General features: G+C 34.6%; 2 protein-coding genes across 7 annotated transcripts in view; one reads left to right on the forward strand and one right to left on the reverse strand.

Annotated features, from left to right (window-relative positions):
• Nucleotides 1–22,714, forward strand: part of LOC121857743 — a 100,851-nt gene that overhangs the window by 13,254 nt on the left and 64,883 nt on the right. Inside the window, exon 1 of one of the 5 annotated variants that reach the window (XM_042353866.1) lies at nt 20,845–20,955. The exons of the other annotated variants lie outside the window; for them this stretch is intronic. The gene's annotated coding sequence lies outside the window, so the exon portion shown is untranslated. Of the gene's footprint in view, nt 1–20,844; nt 20,956–22,714 lie in introns of those variants that run through there. 5 annotated transcript variants of the gene reach the window in all.
• LOC121857744 (cysteine and histidine-rich protein 1 homolog) overlaps nt 8,991–22,714 on the reverse strand; it is a 30,538-nt gene continuing 16,814 nt past the window's right edge. For both annotated transcript variants that reach the window (XM_042353871.1, XM_042353872.1), the window contains exons 4-8: nt 22,232–22,340; nt 21,810–21,912; nt 20,815–20,975; nt 12,321–12,523; nt 8,991–9,304 (exon numbers count right to left, since the gene is read on the reverse strand). In XM_042353871.1, coding sequence (XP_042209805.1) covers nt 9,277–9,304; nt 12,321–12,523; nt 20,815–20,975; nt 21,810–21,912; nt 22,232–22,340 — 604 coding nt within the window. In that variant the 3' untranslated portion in view covers nt 8,991–9,276. The remainder of the gene's footprint in view (nt 9,305–12,320; nt 12,524–20,814; nt 20,976–21,809; nt 21,913–22,231; nt 22,341–22,714) is intronic.

Genomic DNA, 22,714 nt, shown 5'->3' on the forward strand with positions numbered 1-22,714 from the left:
TCACCCCTTTATGTACTGCAATAGACACCGATGCCAGACACCTGCGCCAGGTAGGGTTAAGGCATACACTGTACACCCCCTGCCTCCAAGCTAACAGCACTCGACAGTAATAAAAAAAAAATTATTCGCTATGAGCTTTTAGTGTTCTGTATCAAAACAATGGCAATTTAAAATCAATGGTGTAATTGGAATAATGTAAATAGATAAAATGATTAAAAAACAGACAGATGGATGGAGAAATGAAAATGATCCTTCAAGGAAACCCACATCCAGAGAGGTGTAATAATCAGTGCTGGGGTATGTACTGTGGTAGTCTAGTTGCAGAAACAATGCCAGTTTTCCTACGCTGTCTATGATTACCAGTACCTTTATAATATATTATGTCAATATAGATCACCTGAAGATTAATCACCCTAATTTTACATGGAGGGAGTTAGGATGGTTAAACTTGCCAGGTAAGTAAAATAAGTTGGTGTCTAATCACCAGGTGATCTATCAACATTATTTAGAGATTTACAAGATACACATGATAGACTATATCTTGGATACAATGTTGATGTGATGGGCATGTTGACACATGGACACATATATGAATGGGTATACTTCACCTTTCCATATCTTCCTCTCCTTAAGAGATATCAGACAATAAAGATTAACTCTGTCAGTGATTCCTGGTGCCCCTTGACCTACAATGGTCTCAAACCTTCAATTAAAGGTCAGAAAAAATCAAAGCATGTCCATGTGCAATCAGTTGGTCAGTAACCATATCAAATTTTTAAGTAAAGTGAACAAATTCATAGATAAGAAGAAAATGGGCCATAGGTACATAGCAAGAGCACTATTTAACTCACTCTACTGGTATGTACTGTAGCAGTACACAAAAATGAAGTCTCACATAGTTTGTATAAATAAACTCATGAAATTTTCACACTTTCTGATGTTCAAGGAAAATAACTGAAACTGAATCATTGGGCATAGTTGTTCACGCTTTTAATGGTCAACACATGGACAGCTCAGTCAGGTACAGGGCTAAAGCTTTAAAGGGAAATTGCTCTTTTAAGTTCATTTTACACTATGATTGATTATACTGTATAATAAAGTTGTTATTTACAGAAAGGTAAAATGCATAAGCTGCTAAGGAAATAATTATAATTTTTAAGCTTTTCGAACACATTTAAATATTTAAAACTCGCATAATTACACAATAAAATTATGTTTTCATTATAAAGAGTCATAATGTATCAATTAACAATGTAGAGATCTTTCCTGAAGTTAATGATAAACATAATCTGACACATGTCACTCCATAAATGAACTTAAGTTAGGGTTACCATAAAATATGGTCAAAAGTGCAGTTATAAAATAATGTAATCTAGAATATCTGTACTGTACTGATACATCATATTGTAGTATCTGCCTCTGGCAAATCTACTTCATTTGCAATCAGTAATTTCTATAGTACTTTTGATTTTCACTTTAAACAATATAATTTTATATCTTATTTAAAAGAAATATATCCTCCAATGTTAATCTAACTACATATATCCAATATCAAACTTTTGTACAATAAAAGCTATCTCGTCTCAAAGCTACATGGATAGAGTCTGTGCATTATTCCCTTTATAATGAATAAACCAGAAACATTCCTATATATCTTCACAATTGAAATTGAAATTACAGTTCTCTATATTTCAAAGAGCATTACCATTATTAATTCATAAATAAATTCATAACTTTTTCTACAGTAACATAAATAAAATATAACTGTTAGATCAATGAGATTTTTTTAAATTGAATATTTTTCCAGATACTTGAGTGACTCAGTTATTCATTATTTTTTTTTTAATTATGCAGAACAATTTTGCAATACAGTATCTGTATTATAAAAAAAGCTATACATAAAGCATATTAAGTTGAAATTATTTTGGCAATGATAGAATTTCAAACAATGCCTTAACTTTATCAAAGCAGCTTCATGCAGAGTAAGCTAACAATATTCTTATGACTTAACTGACAAAATGTGAAAAACCAGCCACACAGTTCTATCGGTATGAGTGGGTGAAGCACCCTTCATTTCTTATCATCATACAGCTTTTAATTATCTTGTAGATAAATGAATCTACAATATCTTCAACTGGTAAGCACAATTTAAAGTTTAAATGTTCCTTAATTCAAAAAATATCATAAACATTTAAGAATGACATTCTCCCTTTACTTTTGTTAAAATTAAATGACATACCTTACAGTAATGCATCTTAATACAGCAAAATCCATTCTCTGATAATAATGATGTTAAACAAATGCTGTCCTAAAATAAATCTAAAATGACTTCTCATTGAGAACCTCAAAAACTAAGGCATTACAATACAGTACAGTACTTAAAAATCAGGGAAAGAGAAGATAATTTTCATAGTCTTGAACTATTTCTTCAAATATGTATTCTCTGCCAATGAACTGATGAACTATCTCCTATTAAGTAACTGAGTTTTTACCAATGTTCTGGGCGTTCACAATCTCTTGATATTTGTCTTTATAATCCCATGAAAAGTTACACACTGAAGCATCTATAATTTTCAGCACATAACTGTGTTCTTAACTATATACACTATGACTTAAAATTTTATAGAACATATTATCAGTTGTCTGTCATGTGTTATTTACAATTCTGCTTGTAAATCTTATAAAAATGTCTTAGTAGACATGGTGAAGAAAAGTTATGAGAGAAAATGATGAAGTACTGTACACACTGATGATATATTCTGTATGAGTAACTTCCTCACAGGACTCATTAAACACAAACAGGAAGAGACTTTGTAACTGCCTGCCCTGCATTTGGAAAGTATACAGGCTTGCTGAAAACACACAACTTTTTACTCACAAAGGTGTCATAGTGAATGAAAAAGTAAACTCATTTCATTTTGAGAAGCCAGAAAACTGGTGAAACCCTACTAAAAGGTTCACCATAAGAGTATCATTGTGTATGATACCACATGATAGCTGCATAAGAGAGACTTAGAACATGGAAGAATAATTTAAAAGAATTGTTTCTGGAGGAGAATCATCAACCATATTATGTTTATTATTACAGTATGTACAATAAATTGTTAAGCAACTAAACTGAGAATGTTCAACTACATTAACTTTTAGACAAGACCTTTTCATCCTACAAAATATACTATAATGGATGAAAAAAAAATTAGCTACTGTATTTGTACCAACAAGAAAGAGAGGAAAAAAAGCTGAGCAAGAATCTGTAAATGGGAAGTGAATGAATGAATGAATGAATGTATATGTATATACAATATGTGTGTGTACGTGTGTGTGTGTGTGCTCTCTTTTTTTTAATACAGCATTTTTATAAAAATATAGTACAGTATTAAAATAAAAAGATGTGATGACAGGGGCAACTTGAGATTACTAGTTACGAGAGAGATGCACATATGAAAGTTACAAAAATAAATTAATATGGGCCAGTTTTGTCATCTGTGTTGTAATGTATGGCTGTAATTCAGAGAAAAGTCCACCTAATATTTGTAATTTTGAGATACAGAGTATTATAAATTTAACAATGTTGCAAAACCATAATCAGTACAGTAGTATTACTGTATATTTTTCTTGTGCACGATACAATAGTTACCACAGACTATTTGACCTTTTCTAAATTGAACTTTCCAGTTGTTGCATATATGGGGAGGATTAAGAAATCCTTACCTGATGTTTAAGGGCTAATAGAAGAATTTATGAGACAAATTTCTAAACAGTATCTTAAATTAACATACAGTATTCTCTTTTTTTGTCAACAAAAGTGTCATTTCATTTCTACCCATCACAAATTATTTTGTAAATGAAGAAAAGCACTAAAGCCATATTTGGGAAACAGTATCTACCATGTGTCAACCCTTCAAATGGAGAGGGAATTATACATGCGACATGAAAATTAAAAATACAGTACTGTGGTCCAAATTATAGGGTGAAAATTTGAAAATTGTTTGAACCAAGCAATCACATGGTGCCCTCGTTGCACTTCATGTACACTAGCTTTGTAGAAAATTTGAAGAAAATTGGTTGATATTTTGGGGTCCCGCAAAACGTTTTGTTATTTTAGTCTCATAAAAAATCTAGCTCACCTCAGGGACGATTACAAGGAACTCATTGTCCTGTCATACACCTTCTTGGGGGAAATTCCAGAGGGAGGTGTGAAGATTAGGGCACCTGGGGCCTTCCACCAAGCCAGATGGATGACAAAGGCCATTTATGCTCTTAAGATCTTCCTCTTCAGAGAGCAGTTCACCCTCACTGCTCACGAAATGCGGGACCCCTGAATATTGAGATAAGTAACTGAAATTTTGCCTGAATACATGTTTGGGGTAAAGGTATTAGGGCGACATGTGCCTAAATTAAAATTCCAACTTTTAATTTTTGGACCACCCTACTGTACAGGTATACCATAGTTATATAACTCAAATTAAAGAGTAAAAACTCTGCTAAATTTTACAGCACTTTCTTTATAGTAGCTACAATATATCATTATATTACATTCCTTTTCAAAATTAACCTTTGAGTGTGTATTTATATCAACAGAATTCAAAGCAGTATTTGATGATAAAAATGAGGATCCAATTTGATGTCAACAGTATGTACAGACCTGCCATTATTTGGTGATACACTGTACATCTAAGGAAATTAAAAAAAAAATCTATTCATTGTCATTTTCATAGCAGACCTACAAATACAATAATGGTCAGAAGAATCTAGAAATAGAATGAACATTCATACCACCAGGGTTTTCACAGAGTTTTGAAGTTATTTAAGAAATAATTCAATGGCAAAATATTTAAATAAATTTAAATAAATATAAGTTAATATCTATCCAGAATGTACATTTCCCAACAAATGACCCTTTTTCAAGCTTGGTATACAGCTACAATGCAGAAGTCCAGTATAGTGTACAGGGAGAATAGAAAAAAATTCACAGTACAAAACTGATTGATTTATAGTACCTTTACAGTGTAGGCTACATGTGATACCTGTGGCACTGTTACAGAGACACCTTGAGTGTTTAGTTATAAGTTAATGGAGATCTTGGTAGTGTATCTCATTGAGTTCTTATCAGTTACCAATATGTTTTTAATCACACAGCTAACCAATTATAATTCAGTCTTCTTACTAACAATTCTACTACAATTAATATCATAATACATGTACTGTACTTACCATAATCATAATTACAAAAATAACAATAAAATTATTATCAAATGATATGATAATACAGTGGTTTTTAAATACATAAAACATTCATCCGTGATACATGTAATTTCATAAACAATACATCTCTATGGTAATATACTATAAGGAGCACAACATTACTTACACTGGAGAGAATTCTATGTAAATAAATAAAACATAATAGATACACATTATACCCAGGTGATGCAATCATACTAAGAACATGGGAAATGAAATACTGTACAGTACAGTACCGGTAAAAATAAAGTGTATATAATTCAGACGGAAGAGGAGAACACCAAGAAGGACACCGAAGGATGGGGTGAAGAATTTAACAGGCATGAAGGGCCTGGAAGCTGTTATGTGCTAGAATGTCTAAAGAATATAGTGTAAAGGGTTTTTTGGAGATGAACATGTTGTTGATGGGTGAAGCGAGGTTGTGTAAAGTGATGGGTAAACTAAGTGGATACACAAAGTCTTGTTGTGGAAGAGGACTACCATACGAGAATGCAACTATTACAGCAGTAAAAATGAATAAGTGACAATGATTGAAGAATGAGTCAGTATTTGCCCTTCATTCCAGCTGCTCTGCAATTACAGAGAAAAAAATGTGTTTCATCTACTTATAATAAAAACATGCATAAAGAAATTTGATGCTCAGAAAATATAATAATCAGATTGTTTTAAAGTGACACTTTCATTAACAAAACTATTTATAGGATGAATTGACCAATGCTAAAGTTTAAAACAAGTTTTTGAGTGTTACTGTCTCCCAAAACTACACTGCTGTGTAGTGATAAGATATTCTTACAAATTTTCCTTAAATTTTGTTTGTTAATATTGTCATATACTGATGAAGTGGAAAGTTAAACATTATTTGCTCAAACACATAAATCTGAGTTGTAATCAACATACAAACAAACAGCACATCTTGTTATAAACAACCCAATACATCATCAAGCATTCATGGTAACATGTGTATCTCTCACCAATACGGCATGAGTTCAAGTCCTGCTTGGCTCGGACACACATAGGAAGGGTGTTATCCAGTGTGACCCTACCAAACATCACAGGTTTCCTCCTGTACTAACACTGGACAGACCAACTGCCTGAACAGCTAGTAAGCTCGTAAGTAGTGAAATGATGATGAAAAATAAATAAATTAATAAGTAAAACTTTTCTTGGCTAGATTTAGAAAGAATTCTTTTGGAAATTGACAAAGTAGTTAAGAGTATCATCTTGTCCAAGAACCTTTTGATGAATGAAGGAGTTTTTTGAGTCCTATTAGGTACTGTACTGAACTGCTGTGTGGATATACTTCATGATCTGGGTTCATAACTAAGCATCATGCATCATTAAAGTTAATATTATTATACATATTCTGTTTGAGTATGATGAGGATTTTCATCATAATTGTATGACCATTTTCTATGTTTGCTATACAGTTTCTTGCAGTCAAATTTAATTCATATTCACCTTTGCATCCAAAGCAGTTAATAAATGTAGGTGTTCAATGAAATGAATAGGTAATTTCAGTTGCTTATTACAAGTAAATTCACTTATGCAGCACAAATACTATGTTGCAGTACAGTACTAGGGAGCTCTTGTTATTCACAAAGTAAATTACACAGCCTAAAAACTATTGTACTGTATATCCTTGACTGCATCAAGCTCAAAAATTAATTGGTTACGTACAGTATCATAGGCAATGACCTCTTTATTTTCCTTATACAAAGAAAAATCAATACTTTCCCATACAAGTAAGCAGTAGACAATCTCAACATGCATTCAGTTCATTACCATTCCAGATCATGAAGGATGAGTCATCTTTCTCTCTATTTTTGCATTCATTATATAGTAGGTGGAACACTTGTCTCACAAGCAAATAGTCATGAATTTTATCCCTAACTAGATTGGATGTTTAGGTTTTTTATTTGTACATTGACTTGTGCACTCAACAATGTACAGTATACATTATTCAGTGGATACTATCGCACTCGCTTGCCAATGACAGAACAACCTTTTGGTGGACTAGCATCCTGGCAAGAGGATGGGGTACCCCACTAGCTGTTGAGTGCTAAGGATTAGGGAACAGCACTTATCCAGCTACCCTGCATCACAGCATATATGTTTGAGAAAAATATATAATCACAATTGACATGGACATATCTATGCTTGTGTGTATTTTGTGTCAACAAACACAAATAATATTTGTATGTGTGTATGTAGTAGATATAGCCATACAATACTCAAAATTATATAGTGTGTGAAAGTATAGGAATACTGAGAGCATGTGCCTACTTATACGAGTGTGCACTTGTGTGTACAAGTACAATATTTGAAATTATACCTGTATAGTGTGTGTAATTGTTCCAATGGAGGTACAAATCTGTGTATCTCAGTACAGTACCTAGTAATACCTGCAGTATACTGTATACCACATTTGAAAACAACTCTTATGAAAAACAAATTTCTATTATAATACATAAACATAAGTATGCATGATAATTCATCTCGTGCACAATGAAATATGTTAAATACATAATTTTCTTTTGGATTAAGTTTCCATGTAAAACAGTACAGTATGCTCATACCTCGAAATTATGACCGAGAAAGGTGAAATTATAGACAATACAAAAATACACATCAAAAGCCATATAAATTGTAATTTGTATACAGTATAGTGTGAACTGAAAGTATTATTTTGTTCAGTTAAATGATAAGCAGACTTTTCCCGTTAATTTTGTAGCCCCACTAGTAGACGAGAAAGGGAGAGGAACACTGTGTAGTATTACAAGATATTAATATGTATGAGAAAATGTCTGAACATTCACATTCCCTTAAAATAAAGTGATCTACTGTTTACTGGGATGTTGATGAATAAGGATATGATTGATATCTACCTAATATAGGAGAGTAGCCATAAACTGACTGACACATGTGTGCAGTCCTTAGTTATTTCTTTGTTGAAGATAAGTTTTTCTTTTGTCAAAGAAGAAAACAGATATACAGATAAAGATGTAAATATTGCAGAATTTGTGAGCTATATTCAGCAAACATATCTGCAAACCATAACACACACATCTACAGTACAGTATATATATATATATATAAATATATATATATATATATATATATATATATATATATATATATATATATATATATATATATATATATATATATATATATATATATCATACTTGCAGTCACTAGAGATGAATAGCATGGTTTTTATATAAAATTTAGTTTTTTTTTATAGTACAGTAACAATAACACAGCTGGAATCCACCAAAACTAAACTTGTAAATCAAGCTCTAATTTGCCTAACCCAATTGTAACTTTACCTATAATAGTCATGTTTAGTTAGCAATGGTTAGCATAAGTAACTCTACTCCTTTCACCAAGGTTACACAAAATTTTCATTATTACAGCAAGTAAATTATTTTTTCCTTACCCATTCACAAAGTTTGTTACTGATTAAAGTTAGAGGAATTTTCATATACGTACTTTGCACCATATATATATATAAATATATATAATATATATATATATATATATATATATATATATATATATATATATATATATATATATATATATATATATATATATATATATATATATATATATATATATATATATATATATATATATAAAATAAAACGGGAAAATGGAAACAACGGAGCACCTTAGCTTTCGTCTTTATTCAAGACATCTTCAGAGGCCTCTGAAGATGTCTTGAATAAAGACGAAAGCCAAGGTGCTCCATTGTTTCCCTTTTCCCGTGTGATTTTATCAAGATTTATCTTATCCACGTTTTCATTGTGGATCTACATGAAATATATATATATATATAAAATTTTAGTTGGTTTTACAAAAACCATGATGTTTTAAAACTTAAACAAAACAAATATATCAGTAAATTAAAATGTTGGGAGAAATTGAGCGTACACGTGTTAGGTGAAGATGAGTTTTTCCAATAGCACGAGTAGTGGACAACTTCCTACAATGGTGGTGCTGTGTGCCACACCGAAACACCCTCAACTTTTACTTGGTCACCATCCCCATCATCAACCTGGCAAAAGTGTAAATTAACATCTAACATATGCTTTGGTATAGTTTGATGCTTGCTTTAGAAGTGATTAGTTTTATGAAATATGGGAAACACAAGCCTAGTTCTTTTATCTTGAATGTCTATACAGGGTATGAGGTTGCAGAGTAGTAAGAGTACACTGTACCCTTGTTAATCTGGATCATTATAATTTAGAATTTAGCTTAATTCGTATGTTTGTTTTTCAAATATGAATTAAACGATTTGAATTCGGAATGAATCTGAAATAAGCGAGTGGTTCCAAAAAGTCAATAATTATTATAGGAATATATTATGAAATAGATCAAGATGAATGAATTATAGGAATAGAATTATTAAAATACTTTATAAAACTACATTTGGGTGCGTAGCAGTGGAAAGGAGATGGCGGGTGGTGGAGGAGGAGGGAGCAGAGATCAACTCACCACCTACCACTTGGCAGCCCACAATCCCTTTATAACTGAATGCAATTTCACCCACAATTCTCATATTATTTAGGTTCATTTGGTGTCGGGTTAATAAAACATTATCCAAAAATAATTAAATCCCCCACTCCCCCAAATCCCACACTCAATCCCAGATGAGCTATTGTGCTGTAGTATATTCCTCTCTTGTTTACAGAGCGGTAACAGATGATTGTTCCCGCTGATCCACTCTCCCTAATAATGTGCCAGCACTCCCCATCTCTCAAGCACCATTGTTATTACTGCTCAAGAGGGTTGGTGCTTACCACATGATCTGTCTTGAGCACTTAGTAAATAATATTGTAGAGTATTTATCAGAACTTAATAAATATTATTGTAGTGTATATACCGTTTCCATATGCCCTGGTTTATTCACTGATCGGTTGTCTAAGTACAAAAGTAGCCAATTGAGCCGTCATGTACCAATTAATTTTAAAATTGAAATTCTGAATTATAACGTTATAAGACAATGGTTTAGTAGTGCTGTTAATGTATGTGCTGTGTAAGTGCCTTGTTATTTCACCTAACCTCATCAGCTCACCTCAGTGTTACATTTATTTATTAATGTATTATTTACTTTAATATTACTGTACAGTATGTACATTTAAAAAATAAATATTTATGTTTGCACAGTAATTATAAATAGATTATCTTGTGGCAGCCAAAGCATGGCCTGGTGCAAAAACTGAACAGAAACAAATAATCGAACCCAAACATTCAGAAATTGTCAAATACGTAATGTCAAAATATTCTGAACTAGGTTAATTCAGATTTTTAGGTAATTCGAGTGACCCAGAGCCCCTTTTTTGTTGGTTTAACAAGGGTACAGTGTAATATCAAAAAGTAAAATTGGCAATGAGTTCTTTCAATTGTTTCGAATAACAAATATCCTGTACTCTAACTATTGAGAAAGGAAAAATGCAGAAATACAGTACTATTGAGCTAAAAGATTTTAAATGAGATTGAATCTTTTCTTTACAGAAGCTTGTCTGACAGTTGTAAATGCCTTATGTATTTTCTTATAAATACTGTATGCTGAAAACATTAATTCTCAATCAAAAATAGTGAAAAATGGAAGACAGATTCTGAAATCCTAATATTTTACCAGTTAGTAGCCAGGCAGCAGGCATTGCTGTGCTAGCTAAATTTAGGGTCTCGGCCATCATGCTATATCTCCTGTCCAGAAGGGAAAAGACACAGAAGTCCTATTTTTCATTAAGGCAATTATAGACATGTTGTCAAGAAAGTACAAAATACTCATCTAAAGAAGGTACAGACTCCCCAAGTCAAAAGAATAAAAGAAAAATATGGAATACCTATACTTGGTAATTGAAAGGAATGGAATCTCTTACTATTCTGGCTAGAGAACCCATGCATGTCCATTATTTGGCAACATTAACAGAAAATTGAACTGAGCAATTGCCTGACTGGCAAGTAAGCTGGCCAGTTTGATTCATCTGTTCACCCTGATTAATCATAGTGCTGAAGCAGTCATATCTTGACCTTCCACCATTTCAAGGTAGACTGAAGCCAGGATGGTAAATAGTAGCCTTCAGAGACTGATTTGTTCACAATGACACCAAATTTAAGAAAAAATAGCCCAGTGCAAAATCTATCTTATCTTCAGTTCTCTAAAACTGCCTTTATGAAACAATCCTTCTTGAGAGGAGTAAACATTAATCATCATACAGAAAAAAAAATTTTCAAGTAAGTACAGTCTTCCTTATAGGTCTGCAGTAAACATTACCACTTCAACTCTTGGTCAGAATAAGTCTAAACTTTGCCCAATTCACCAAGAACCCTGCCTGACAAGGAATAATGCCCAACACTATCTCAATAACCCAGTACATTGCTTCTTTAGTAGGACACAAAACTAACCACAGAGACAGAAATAGAGTACTGTAGTTCCTTTTTTTATTAATCAAATTCAAAACTACTCATGATAGTTTTGTGAAGACCTTTGATGTTACCTTCAAATCAAAAGAAGGGCTTTGAGCTGGGTTTTTTGTTTTTTCAAACTGAAAAGTTAAAAACCTAATATTCAATGAGTGGAATGTGCCAATAAGCATCTGTAAAGTTAACTGACACTGGCTGTCTTCAGAGGCTCAACCTTACTAAACGAATCCTGACCATCAAAAACTTCTCATTAGATATACTCATGATACTCTTTCAGCTCTAAACCACTCAACGACCTCCTGAAGCCTTAGGACACAAATTAACTTGGTTCTAACCTCTAAAAAGCCCGCTTTTCTAGTATTTAAGAAACAAAATCTATCAGGACTTCCAAGTTCTGGTGATCCATAACTGATGAATGAGACATCTCCTTTTTCCATTTAAGACCTTTCTGAACCACTTGAAAAAGCAGGATCTCAATTCTATAATTTTTGGAACTAAGATAAAAGTAATTAAAAATACAAACTAACAATGTTTCAAAGTAACGAACTGAAAAAAAGTTCATTTTACAAATTATTATTATTAATGGTGAAGTACAGTATACAGTAACTGAAAAAATCAGGAACAAAAGGTCAAAGACTTACCGGAAATCAATGATGCGTGCAGCCAGAAGTTTATTACATTCGGCACTATCAGGCAATGGCAAGGCAAAAAAGGGACTTTCGGTGCCATTCTCAGTGAATTCAAACTGACATATGTGAGGATCAACTCGCATGTCTCCAAATGGTCCTCGTAAGATCATGAAGTGCACCATCATGGGATTGCTGGGTTTACTCTTCACAATCAACTTGGAAAGAAAAAGATATAATATTAGTCCATCAATTAGTAAGCTGACTTAAGCTATATAATCGTGTATTCAATAAGGAATATAAACTACCAATAGAAACTCTACAATTTCTACTCCTGACTATGTCTAGATTGGTAAAAATTGTGTAGTACATGAATTTTCATTAAGATTGATTGTGTACAATACTTAAAATACTGTAAGCAGTGTTACATTTATTTATTACTGTATTATTTACTTTATTATTACTGTATGTACAGTAGCTAAAACAACTATCTGAATACAGTACATACTTTGTGGGAAACAATATGAGACCATGGACGATAAATATTGGTATATGAGGGCTGTCACTAGTCACACGTAAAATTTCGGAGCATATCGACCCCCCACCTGCACAGATAGTTGTTTTAGCTACTGTACATTAAAAAAAATATTTTTGTTTGCACAGTAATTATAAATAGCTCATTTTGTGGCAGCCAAGGCATGGCCAGGTGTAAAAACTGAACAGAAAATGAACGAATCATCGAACAAAAAAAATTGAAAATTGTCAAATACAGTACAGGTATACTGTACTAACCTGCCAATTTCAATTTTGCAGCATATGCCGGTAAATGCTGAAAATGCCATTAAATATATTTCTTACAAATTTTAAGGTTAGATGTGAATTTCCGTTGTATGGGTTGCTGTTGAATGGAAGCACAACCGGTACTTCACTTGGAGTTAAAACATAATACAGTAAATAGAACTACTGCAGCATAAATTCAGAGTTCAAAAGCACAGCACTATGAGAGGCCAAGTCCCCAGGCAATCTGTATTTTCTGGCAAAACTCCTTGGTACTGGCAACCACTGCATGTTCACTGAGTCTGACCTAAGACCTGTGGTAGCTTCAATTTTATTTATGTTGTGTTGTAAGTGAATGGTAAGGCGGAATCTTGTAATTTAATAGTACAGGTTTGACCTCGTTAGTCCGGGAAGTTTGAGACCATCGAAGCCGAGGTTAAAAAAAGAAAAAATAATGCATCACATGTACTATTACTGGTACCAATACAACTTACATCAGCATACAGTACAAGGTCCGACACAAAAATAACGAGACTGACCCTATAACTTGGGAACCATGAGCGGGAGGGGAGGGACAAAAATATGGTTATCGAAAATGTTCTAACCTGTCACAGTGTGACAAGGCTCAACTCGATCGCTTCACTCAGTACAAGTGGATGCGTGTTGAAGTACAGACGTGTTCTTACGCTCGGTCCGATAATGTCGGACTGCAAAACTGAACGAGTTAACATCAAGTTTCTCGCTAAACTTAAGAGATCCGTGACAAAAACTTTTCAATTATTGACTGAGGCTTACGTTGAAGATTGCACGTCTCATGCACTCTTTCTTGAATGGCACAAACGATTTTCGGAAGGCAGAGAAACCGTGAAAGATGATGACCGCCCAGGCCGTCCACGCACAGCAGTTGCCGATGAAGACAGTAAAAAAATGCGAGTTGTAATTAGAAAAAAATGTAGGTTGGGTGTTCGAGCAATAGCTGAGAAAGTTAATTTAGAAAGGGAAAGTGTTCGACGCATTCTAACGGAAGAACTGAACATGACAAAAGTTTGTGCAAAAATGGTTCCAAAAAAGCTGTCAGATGAACAATAAGCCAGCCCACAACGCTTTGTCTGTGAAGCAGTTTTAGCCAATAAAAACATCACTGTGCTTGAGCGCCCACCCTACTCGCCAGACCTGGCTCCCTGCGACTTTTACCTCTTCTCAAAGATCAAGTCTGTGCTCAAAGGAACCAATTTTTTGTTGGTAGAAGAGGTGAAAGCAAAAACGACGGAGCTCCTCAACAGCCTTACAGACCATGATCTGCGGAATTGCTTTGAACTGTGGCAGCATCGTATGCAGCTGTGTGTCTACTCAGAAGGGAACTACTTTGAAGGCGATAACAGATGATTTTTTTAATTTGGTAAATAAGAAGCGCTACAGCATGTTTCGTTTTATCTATTTTTTTTTTTTTATGATTTATATTTTTGTCGGACCTCATAAACCTAGCCCAGGCTAAATGGACTTCTTTATGACAAAGTGTTAGTGCTATGGCACAAGTTTACTGTATACTGGACCCTTGGTTTATGAGCATTCACGATATGGGAATTTGCATATATGTACAGAACTAAAAAAGGATTTATTTGAAATAGTCCAACATTCAATGCCATAATATCCTGACCACTTGGGTTAATTATACAGACTTTTTCCCTGTGAAAAAGCCACAATTTTGAGCAAAATTACTGTATTCACTTTGTACTCAAATGTACTAAGCTTAAGGACTAAAATTTTTATATCTTGTGCAAGCTATGAGAGGTTCATACTCAAATTAATTGTTATCTTGCAAGGATTTCAGCAATGCAAATTATATTCTGCTAAGTCAAGTCAGTGACTTTTTATAAGAGAAAACTTTAAGCCTAAAACCACCTTTACCCTCTAAAATCCTTAGGCCCTTCTAGCTGGGGGAGGGGGGAGGTGAGGTGTTGACAGCCAGGAAGGGTGATTACTGGGTGTGTAGTTATCAAAGGAGGTGGGAGGGGTCTGGGACTGAGGCTTATACAAAAGAGGGAGTTTAAGTTTTTCGCTTATTAAGTGTCATTGATTTGACGTACCAGAATTCTTGCAAGATAGTGATTAATTTGAGAATGAGCATCCCATAGTTTGCACTAGAGATAAATATTTTAGTCCTTTAGCTGAGTACATTTGAGTACTAAGTGAGTACAGTAATACTGTATGTTGCTCAAAATTATGGCTTTTTATAGAACTTAGTACAGTACATTTGATTACAGGTTGTGATAATTGTAAAGATTTTTCCACAACTTTTATAGCATTACTGTTGACTTTTAGTAGTTGTGGAACATATCCTAATTTTTCCCCATAAGATTAAGTACAGTTGTACCCCACTTAACGCGGTCAATAGAACCCAGAGGGTCCCGTGTTAAGTGAAATCCGCGTTAAGTGAACAACAGAACATATGGGATTAATTCCAATAGAAACCGGCCCGACCCCCAAACTCCACTTTTTGAAGGCACATACCTATGTTGTAGTAAAAATAACATCTTAATTTTATGATGGTACATGCACACAATTAATACTTAAGAGAAATAGAGAAATACAGTCGCCAAGTTAATGTCCATTCAAATAATGGACTCAACTCCCTCCCCCTCTCACACTACACTGCCGGCTCTTCCCTCTCAGAGAAATTTTTGGGGGAAAACCACTAAATTTTAATAAATAATACCTCAAACTAAAGTTAGGATAATACAATTGACATTGCTGGATTCCTTGTAAGACCAGGAATATTTTGAATATAAATGTCATATATTTTGCACAAAAGATAACATAGTTACCTAGAGAAAAAATTTTATCTAAAATTTGTATGTTTAATGCAAAATATATGATGTTTATATTCAAAATGATCACCAAATTATAAGAATTCCAGCAATGTAAATTATATTCTGACCGGGTAATTTGTATGAATTTTATGAGCTAAAACAAATATCTTCAGTTAATAAAAAAAAAAATAATCTTCACAACACTATCTGTCAATCAAAGTACCCCACCTTGCCTCCCCCCCTCTTCCAACCGCGCGGTCAGTCCCAACCCTCCCCCCCACCCCCCACCAATCCTCCCTTCCAGAGTTTTTAACATTTAGTATTAAATAATACCTCAGATTAAAGTTAGGATAATATAATTGACATTGCTGGATTCCTTGTAAGACCAGGAATATTTTGAATATAAATGTCATATATTTTGCACAAAAGATAACATAGTTAATTTGAGAAAAATTTTTATCTAAAATTTGTATGTCTAATGCAAAATATATGATGTTTATATTCAAAATGATCATCAAATTATAAGAATTCCAGCAATGTAAATTATATTCAGACCGGGTAATTTGTATGAATTTTATGAGCTAAAACAAATATCTTCAGTTAATAAAAAAAATAATAATTCTTCACGGGGTAACAGATGGTCGGTCGGTCCCTCCCTCCCCCCCACCCCCCACCAACCGTCCCAAGGAGATGTGTGGGATAACCACTAAATTTTAATAAATAATACCTCAAACTAAAGTTAGGATAATATAATTGACATTGCTGGATTCCTTGTAAGACCAGGAATATTTTGAATATAAATGTCATATATTTTGCACAAAAGATAACATAGTTACTCTGAGAAAATTTTTTATCTAAAATTTGTATGTCTAATGCAAAATATATGATGTTTATATTCAAAATGATCACCAAATTATAAGAATTCCAACAATGTAAATTATATTCTGGCCGGGTAATTTGTATGAATTTTATGAGCTAAAACAGGCAGTCAGGCAGGGTGGCGGGTGGGGCAAATCTAAAAATAGCGTCTCGAGCCAGACACTCACCGCGTATATGTGGAAAAAATCCGTGTTAAGTGAAAGTTCAGCTCTGGCGAGGCACCGCGTATATGATAAAACGCGTTAAGTGAAACCGCGTTAGGCGGGGTAATACTGTATTCACTATATGCGTCCTGAACTAGTGAAGCTGCCGGACTATCAGGTCCCAGATTAGCGAGGTCCAACTTGTACTCTTTTGTCCTTGGCAGCTAAAGTGGATAATCAAATTTTTTTTCTGATACAGGGGCGCATACACAGTCGTCATGCCTGACGGTCAGGTTGACCATCGGGAGCGGTCATTCCAGAACGTGCTTCGGGCACTACGATGGGATGGGATTCCAAGGAATTGGGCAGGGGTACCAACATTTCATAATCGGCTGGATAGTCCACTGTTAACACAACCTAGACGTCAAGTACCCCAATAATATTTCCCTCAAACATAAAAAATGTAACCAACACAAAAAAAAAGTATTAAGAGGATATCAATGGGATATAGAAATGATTTTTCTCTGGTGTTTGTGAGGTTTGTTTTAAAGGTTATATTTCTCCAGGTGATGGCCACACTGGGATGGTTGACAGTTGGCATACAGCGATTCAGCTGACACAACAACACAATGGGAGAAAGTGCAAGAAATATGAATAGTCATGAATGTAGCATACAGCTATCCTTTAACTGCACGGTGCTCTTGTTAGCCTTATTCAAGAGAAGGGCAAAATTATGCAATATCTGGCCTTACCTTTTAGCAAATGGCTATTTAGGAGAGAATTCCTAAACTAACCTCATCACATATATTCTGTAGCTTCGTCAGCATTTCACAAAATTGTTATAGTTTGTAAAAGATTTAATTTTTCAGAATGTTAATACTGTACTGTATTATTACATTCTGTTTTACTTCATTTCTGTTGCCCATCCTTGAATATTGTGCCCCGGTTTGGTTCTCAGCTGCAGTGCCACATAAAAATAATTGATAAGGTTTTGAATAGAGTCACATTCCTCTGTGATAAGGCTGACTCGGTTGATCTTAAACATCAATTATCGTGTACATAAACATGCAGGTGCGTTGACATATCTCTACAAGTAGATTTTTTTTGTTTCTTCTCTAAAATACTGCCTGCAGTTCACAAGTATTTAGTGGCACGGTGTTGGTTACACACGGCTGCACGCTCACGATCAGCTGGGATTATTTAACACTTGTAAATAAGACAATCTTTAAATGTACAGTAGTATATGGAAATAACATTTTCTGTCACCAACAAACCCATTTTCTATCAGTTTTGAATATATATTCTATCTCAATAGATCAAAATTTGGAGGGAGAAAAAGGTTTTTATAATCATCGCCACTGCCATAGGGCGAGTATCCCCTCCCGATGAAATGCTCCAATGATTGTGATAACAAACCCAATCCCCTGGGACTACCTTCGGATCTGGGAAGATATTGGAAGCATAATGTGTTGTCTAATGGTAGATCCTGCTGCCATATGGCATCACGAAAATTGTGACCAGGTTCCAGGTTGCTGATCTGACTTTCTGCTTCATTTACACACAATTGCAGGGTTTCAATTGCTTCTCTTACTTTGGCAACACAACTTACATATATCGTTTCTCACTATTGATCGATTTTTTTATATATTTATTTATGGACCTTTATTATTATTATCATCATCATCATCATTATTATTATTATTATATTGTATTTTTATTAAATAATTTTTTAATTTTGTTTATTAATTTTTATTAATAATTATTATTATATTTTTGCCCCTCAGGCCCTGATGTGGGTCATTAACCTGTGCCCTGGTGGGCTGACCCCATAAAAAAAAAAAAAAAAATGCTGTTCCTGATTGGTAGGGTGGTGTAATGACTGTGAATATGGCCCACAGTGGCCATGCCCAAGGACTGAAAGAGAATGGTTGAAGAAAGCGATTTACACGATGGAGAATGCAAAGGCAGCTGGAAGTTCTGGAATAGTTAAAGATACCCATATACTAAGAGCATCAGATGATGTAGGCATGTTGATGGGGACCAAATTGACTGATGCAATCATGATGGAATGTACTGTTCCAGATGAATGAACATAAGAAAGTGATTGTGAATACCTACAAAGGTAAAGGTGATGCACTCTTAATGTGGGAACTACAGGGGCGTGAAGCTGTTAGATCAGGTTATGAAAATTGTGGAATGAGTGATTGAGAAACTGAAAAGGGAGAGTGAACACTAATGAAAGTTGTTTGGGGACTACAGAGGCAATATTAATGGCTACATATCTACAAGAGAAATATCTGTGGAAGGAGAGAAAGTTGTACTTAGTATATGTAGACTTAAGAGAAGGCATTTGATAGAGCACCATGTGAGGCAGTAAAGTGAACAATGAGAAAGCTAGGGGTTGGGGAGTGTCTTGTTCGAGTGGCTATGGCTTTTTATGAGGGTTAAAAACTGCTGTGAGAGTAAATATCGAAAAAAGTGAAAAAACTACTGTGAAAGTAGGGATTAATCAGGGCCCTCTTCTGTTTACCATGGGGCTAGAGGCAATATCATAGGTCTTTAGAACTGGTTTGTCATGAGAGTTGTTGTATGACTTAGTGCTGACAGTTGATTGTACTGAAGAGGCAGAGGAGAAATTTAAGAAATGGAAGGATGGAATACATACACTGCAGTCAAAGGGCATGACAGCGAAAGTGGCAAAACAAAGGTATTGATTAGTGCCATGGGTGAGGGACCCATGTTGAAAAGTGGAAAATAGTCATGTGCTGTCAGTAAGAAAGGTGTTGGCAGCAACTCAATAAAGTGAAGTGAATTTGGAACGTGGGTACACAGGAGGTGCAGTGAAGTAAATGGCAGACTGTTGGATGTAACTGACTTTAAATGTCCTTCATGTCCAGATAATCATAGGCCTAGCAAGGCTGGAGAAACTCAACATTAAGGATATATCCCTGGACTAAGTTTATGAGTTGTTACCTGGATGACATGATCAATGCTGGAAGGGGTGTTGAAGCTAACTCATTTGCATGAGTCAGAAGTGGTTGGAGGAAGTTTAGGAAACCTTTACCTTTATTGATGGCAAGAGGACCTTCCCTCCGTGTGAAAGTAAAGATGTCTGCATGTCCTGAGAAGTGTGATGTTGTATGGCAATGAAACATGGGTAGTTAAAGAAGATGACATAAGCAGACTTGAGTGAACTGAGAATAGTGAGGTGGATGCGTAATGTAACACTGAAAGACAGGAGATCCAATTCAGAGCTATGAAGTTAGCTAGGTACTGAGAATACAGTATTGGCAAAGTTCTGCACAGAGACAGCTTGAGATAGTTTGGCCATGTGGAGAGAATTAATGAGACCAATTGGGTCAAGAGCCTAAATGTGGAGGGAAGGAGAGTCAGGGGTAGACAAAGAATGACATGGGGAAAATTTGTAAGGAATAACATTAGTTAGGTAAGAACCAAACAAAAGAGACTGTATAGCATGGAGAGCTGCCATCAGGTAACCCACGCAAGCAGGGAAAATGGCCTTAAAATGATGATGATGAGTTTAACTCTCAACAAACTTTTAAGGACCTCTTTATCAGGACTCTAGTGTAACTGGATAGAGTTGTATTGACAACAAAAGCATCTTCATTTGACTAATGTGTTCTTCTACTGAACAATCATTATCCAGAACAATGGTAGGTTGAGTCACAGGATATTCAGCATAGGAGGATCTTATTGATTACTCTCCAAAGAGTATTGCCCACACGGAACCAAATAAATATTAATGTATTTTTTGCCTAATACTGCAAACAATAGCGAAACGCAATACTTCTTTATAATTCTTTAAACGGTATTTTGCCTTTCTTCATGAAATAAAGCTTATGTCAAATTCAATATATTCTGATGAATAAGCATAATTACCTGGTATGTGATGAATCTGTTACACGTCAGGTGTGGATCCTTCTGGTTGTCATTGAGCCGCGCTTTGATCACCCATTGATAGCCGAGAGCCGAGAACCGACTTGTTTCATAGAACAGCTTGTGGATAAACTCATCTGTCCGGTAAGGTTTCAGCTGCAAATCTTTTAAGAAAATGCAATTTATAATTTCTTACTGGTTCTCTAAAATGATAAAACAATAATACCTTCAGTATTTATGAAGATATTTGCAGTACCACTATAACAGGTATTTTTTATTTCTACAATAGTCTAGCAAAATGTAAGCTTTACTCAAGCTGGTAGCATAAAAGCATTAGAGCAATCTTTAAGAAAGTACTGTATCATTAAAAACATGTTTGGTTATAATAATCAGATTTAGAGTTCATATTTAACCCTTAGGCCCCGGGTGACGTTGCAGACCATCTGCCTATTTTCCCGCCAACGATTTTATTTATTTTTATTTTTTGAAAAATTTATTTCTTTTTTATTTATCCCTGCAGGGTGGGAGGGGGGGGGGTGGTTACTGCCAGCAGCACCCTAACCCAGGGCTTAAGGGTTAACTTTGGTTGTTACTTATGTTGGCTTATATTAATGTTTATGGTGCATCTCTATCTCTCTCATACACACATGTATACACACACATACAGTACCTACACATATGCATGTTCAATCTTAAGATAAAGGTCAATGTAGTCTGCATTGATAATCCATATTAATTTTAATTTCACATTTCAGATAGTATTTTGGGTATGTGCACTTGTGTGTGTATTCAAAATGTCTAAAATTTGAAGTTGAAATGTATAAGCACGACTAAATGACCATACTGACTGCTAAACTTTACCTAAAGAACCCTACTTCCTATGGGAATGTAACATACCCAACACTAATATACATCTTAAATCCATACAGTACAAGAAATGGCAGTATGTAAATGTGATTATGAGAAACCTGCAGGTATTCTGGACAACTGGTCCTCACCATTAAAAGTGATCTTTTCAAATGAAAGTACAGACATGATTTGATTGAAGGTCTTGGAGGCCTCCTCTGCAGTTTCTGACTGTCTTTGCAGGTGTGAAAACACCTGCATAACATAAAACATTAGTTTGTCCTACACATTAAAAGATAAGCATAATAAATGGTAATTATTTAATATGTACCACAGTACTAACACTGTTTGACTAATTATCTGCATATGGAAGCATATTCCACATAACTAATGATTTGCAAATACTGTACAGTATTTCTAAAATAAGTTCATACAGATATTGTATTGTATATCACTGCTAGACTTCCATGGAATATAGAAATACATTTTAGTTACAAAATTATGGGTGACTAATGGAGGTTGAGTCGCAACATATTTTACTAAGCGAATTTAGCCACGAACTTGACTTGCTGACCTGTGCTCCAGTATGAGTGGGTTGTTGACACTGTTGCTCATGACTGCTGACATCATGATGTGGCCCGCGCCATCCACAACCCAGGACATTGTACTGGCATCGCACTGGCCTGTAATACACAAAAGCAATTAAACCATGTATAATACAAGATAGTGTAGATATAATATCTTAATAATTTGGTGGTCCAGGTTGTTATATGATTATATACAATACTTATATAAGGAAAAAATACAGAGAAGTGATGGTGCAGTCAGATGAGATACTTCTCCAGGTTAGATAAAGGTTATGGACAGGGAGCTTCTCTCACTATGTCCCCCCCCCCCCTTTATTCCTCATTTGGTTATCTCATGTTAGTTGCAACCATATCTTTTGTGTTTTTTAATGTTTTAAAATCCCTCACCCATACTTTCACCTACATGGGTAGTGTGTGAAACTAATCAGGTTGATAACAAATACAGTAAGTCCGCGCTTAATGTCGTCCTG

The sequence above is a fragment of the Homarus americanus genome, unplaced genomic scaffold (assembly GCF_018991925.1).
Source record: "Homarus americanus isolate GMGI-L3 unplaced genomic scaffold, GMGI_Hamer_2.0 scaffold16712, whole genome shotgun sequence".
In the NCBI taxonomy this organism is placed as follows: Eukaryota; Metazoa; Arthropoda; class Malacostraca; order Decapoda; family Nephropidae; genus Homarus; species Homarus americanus.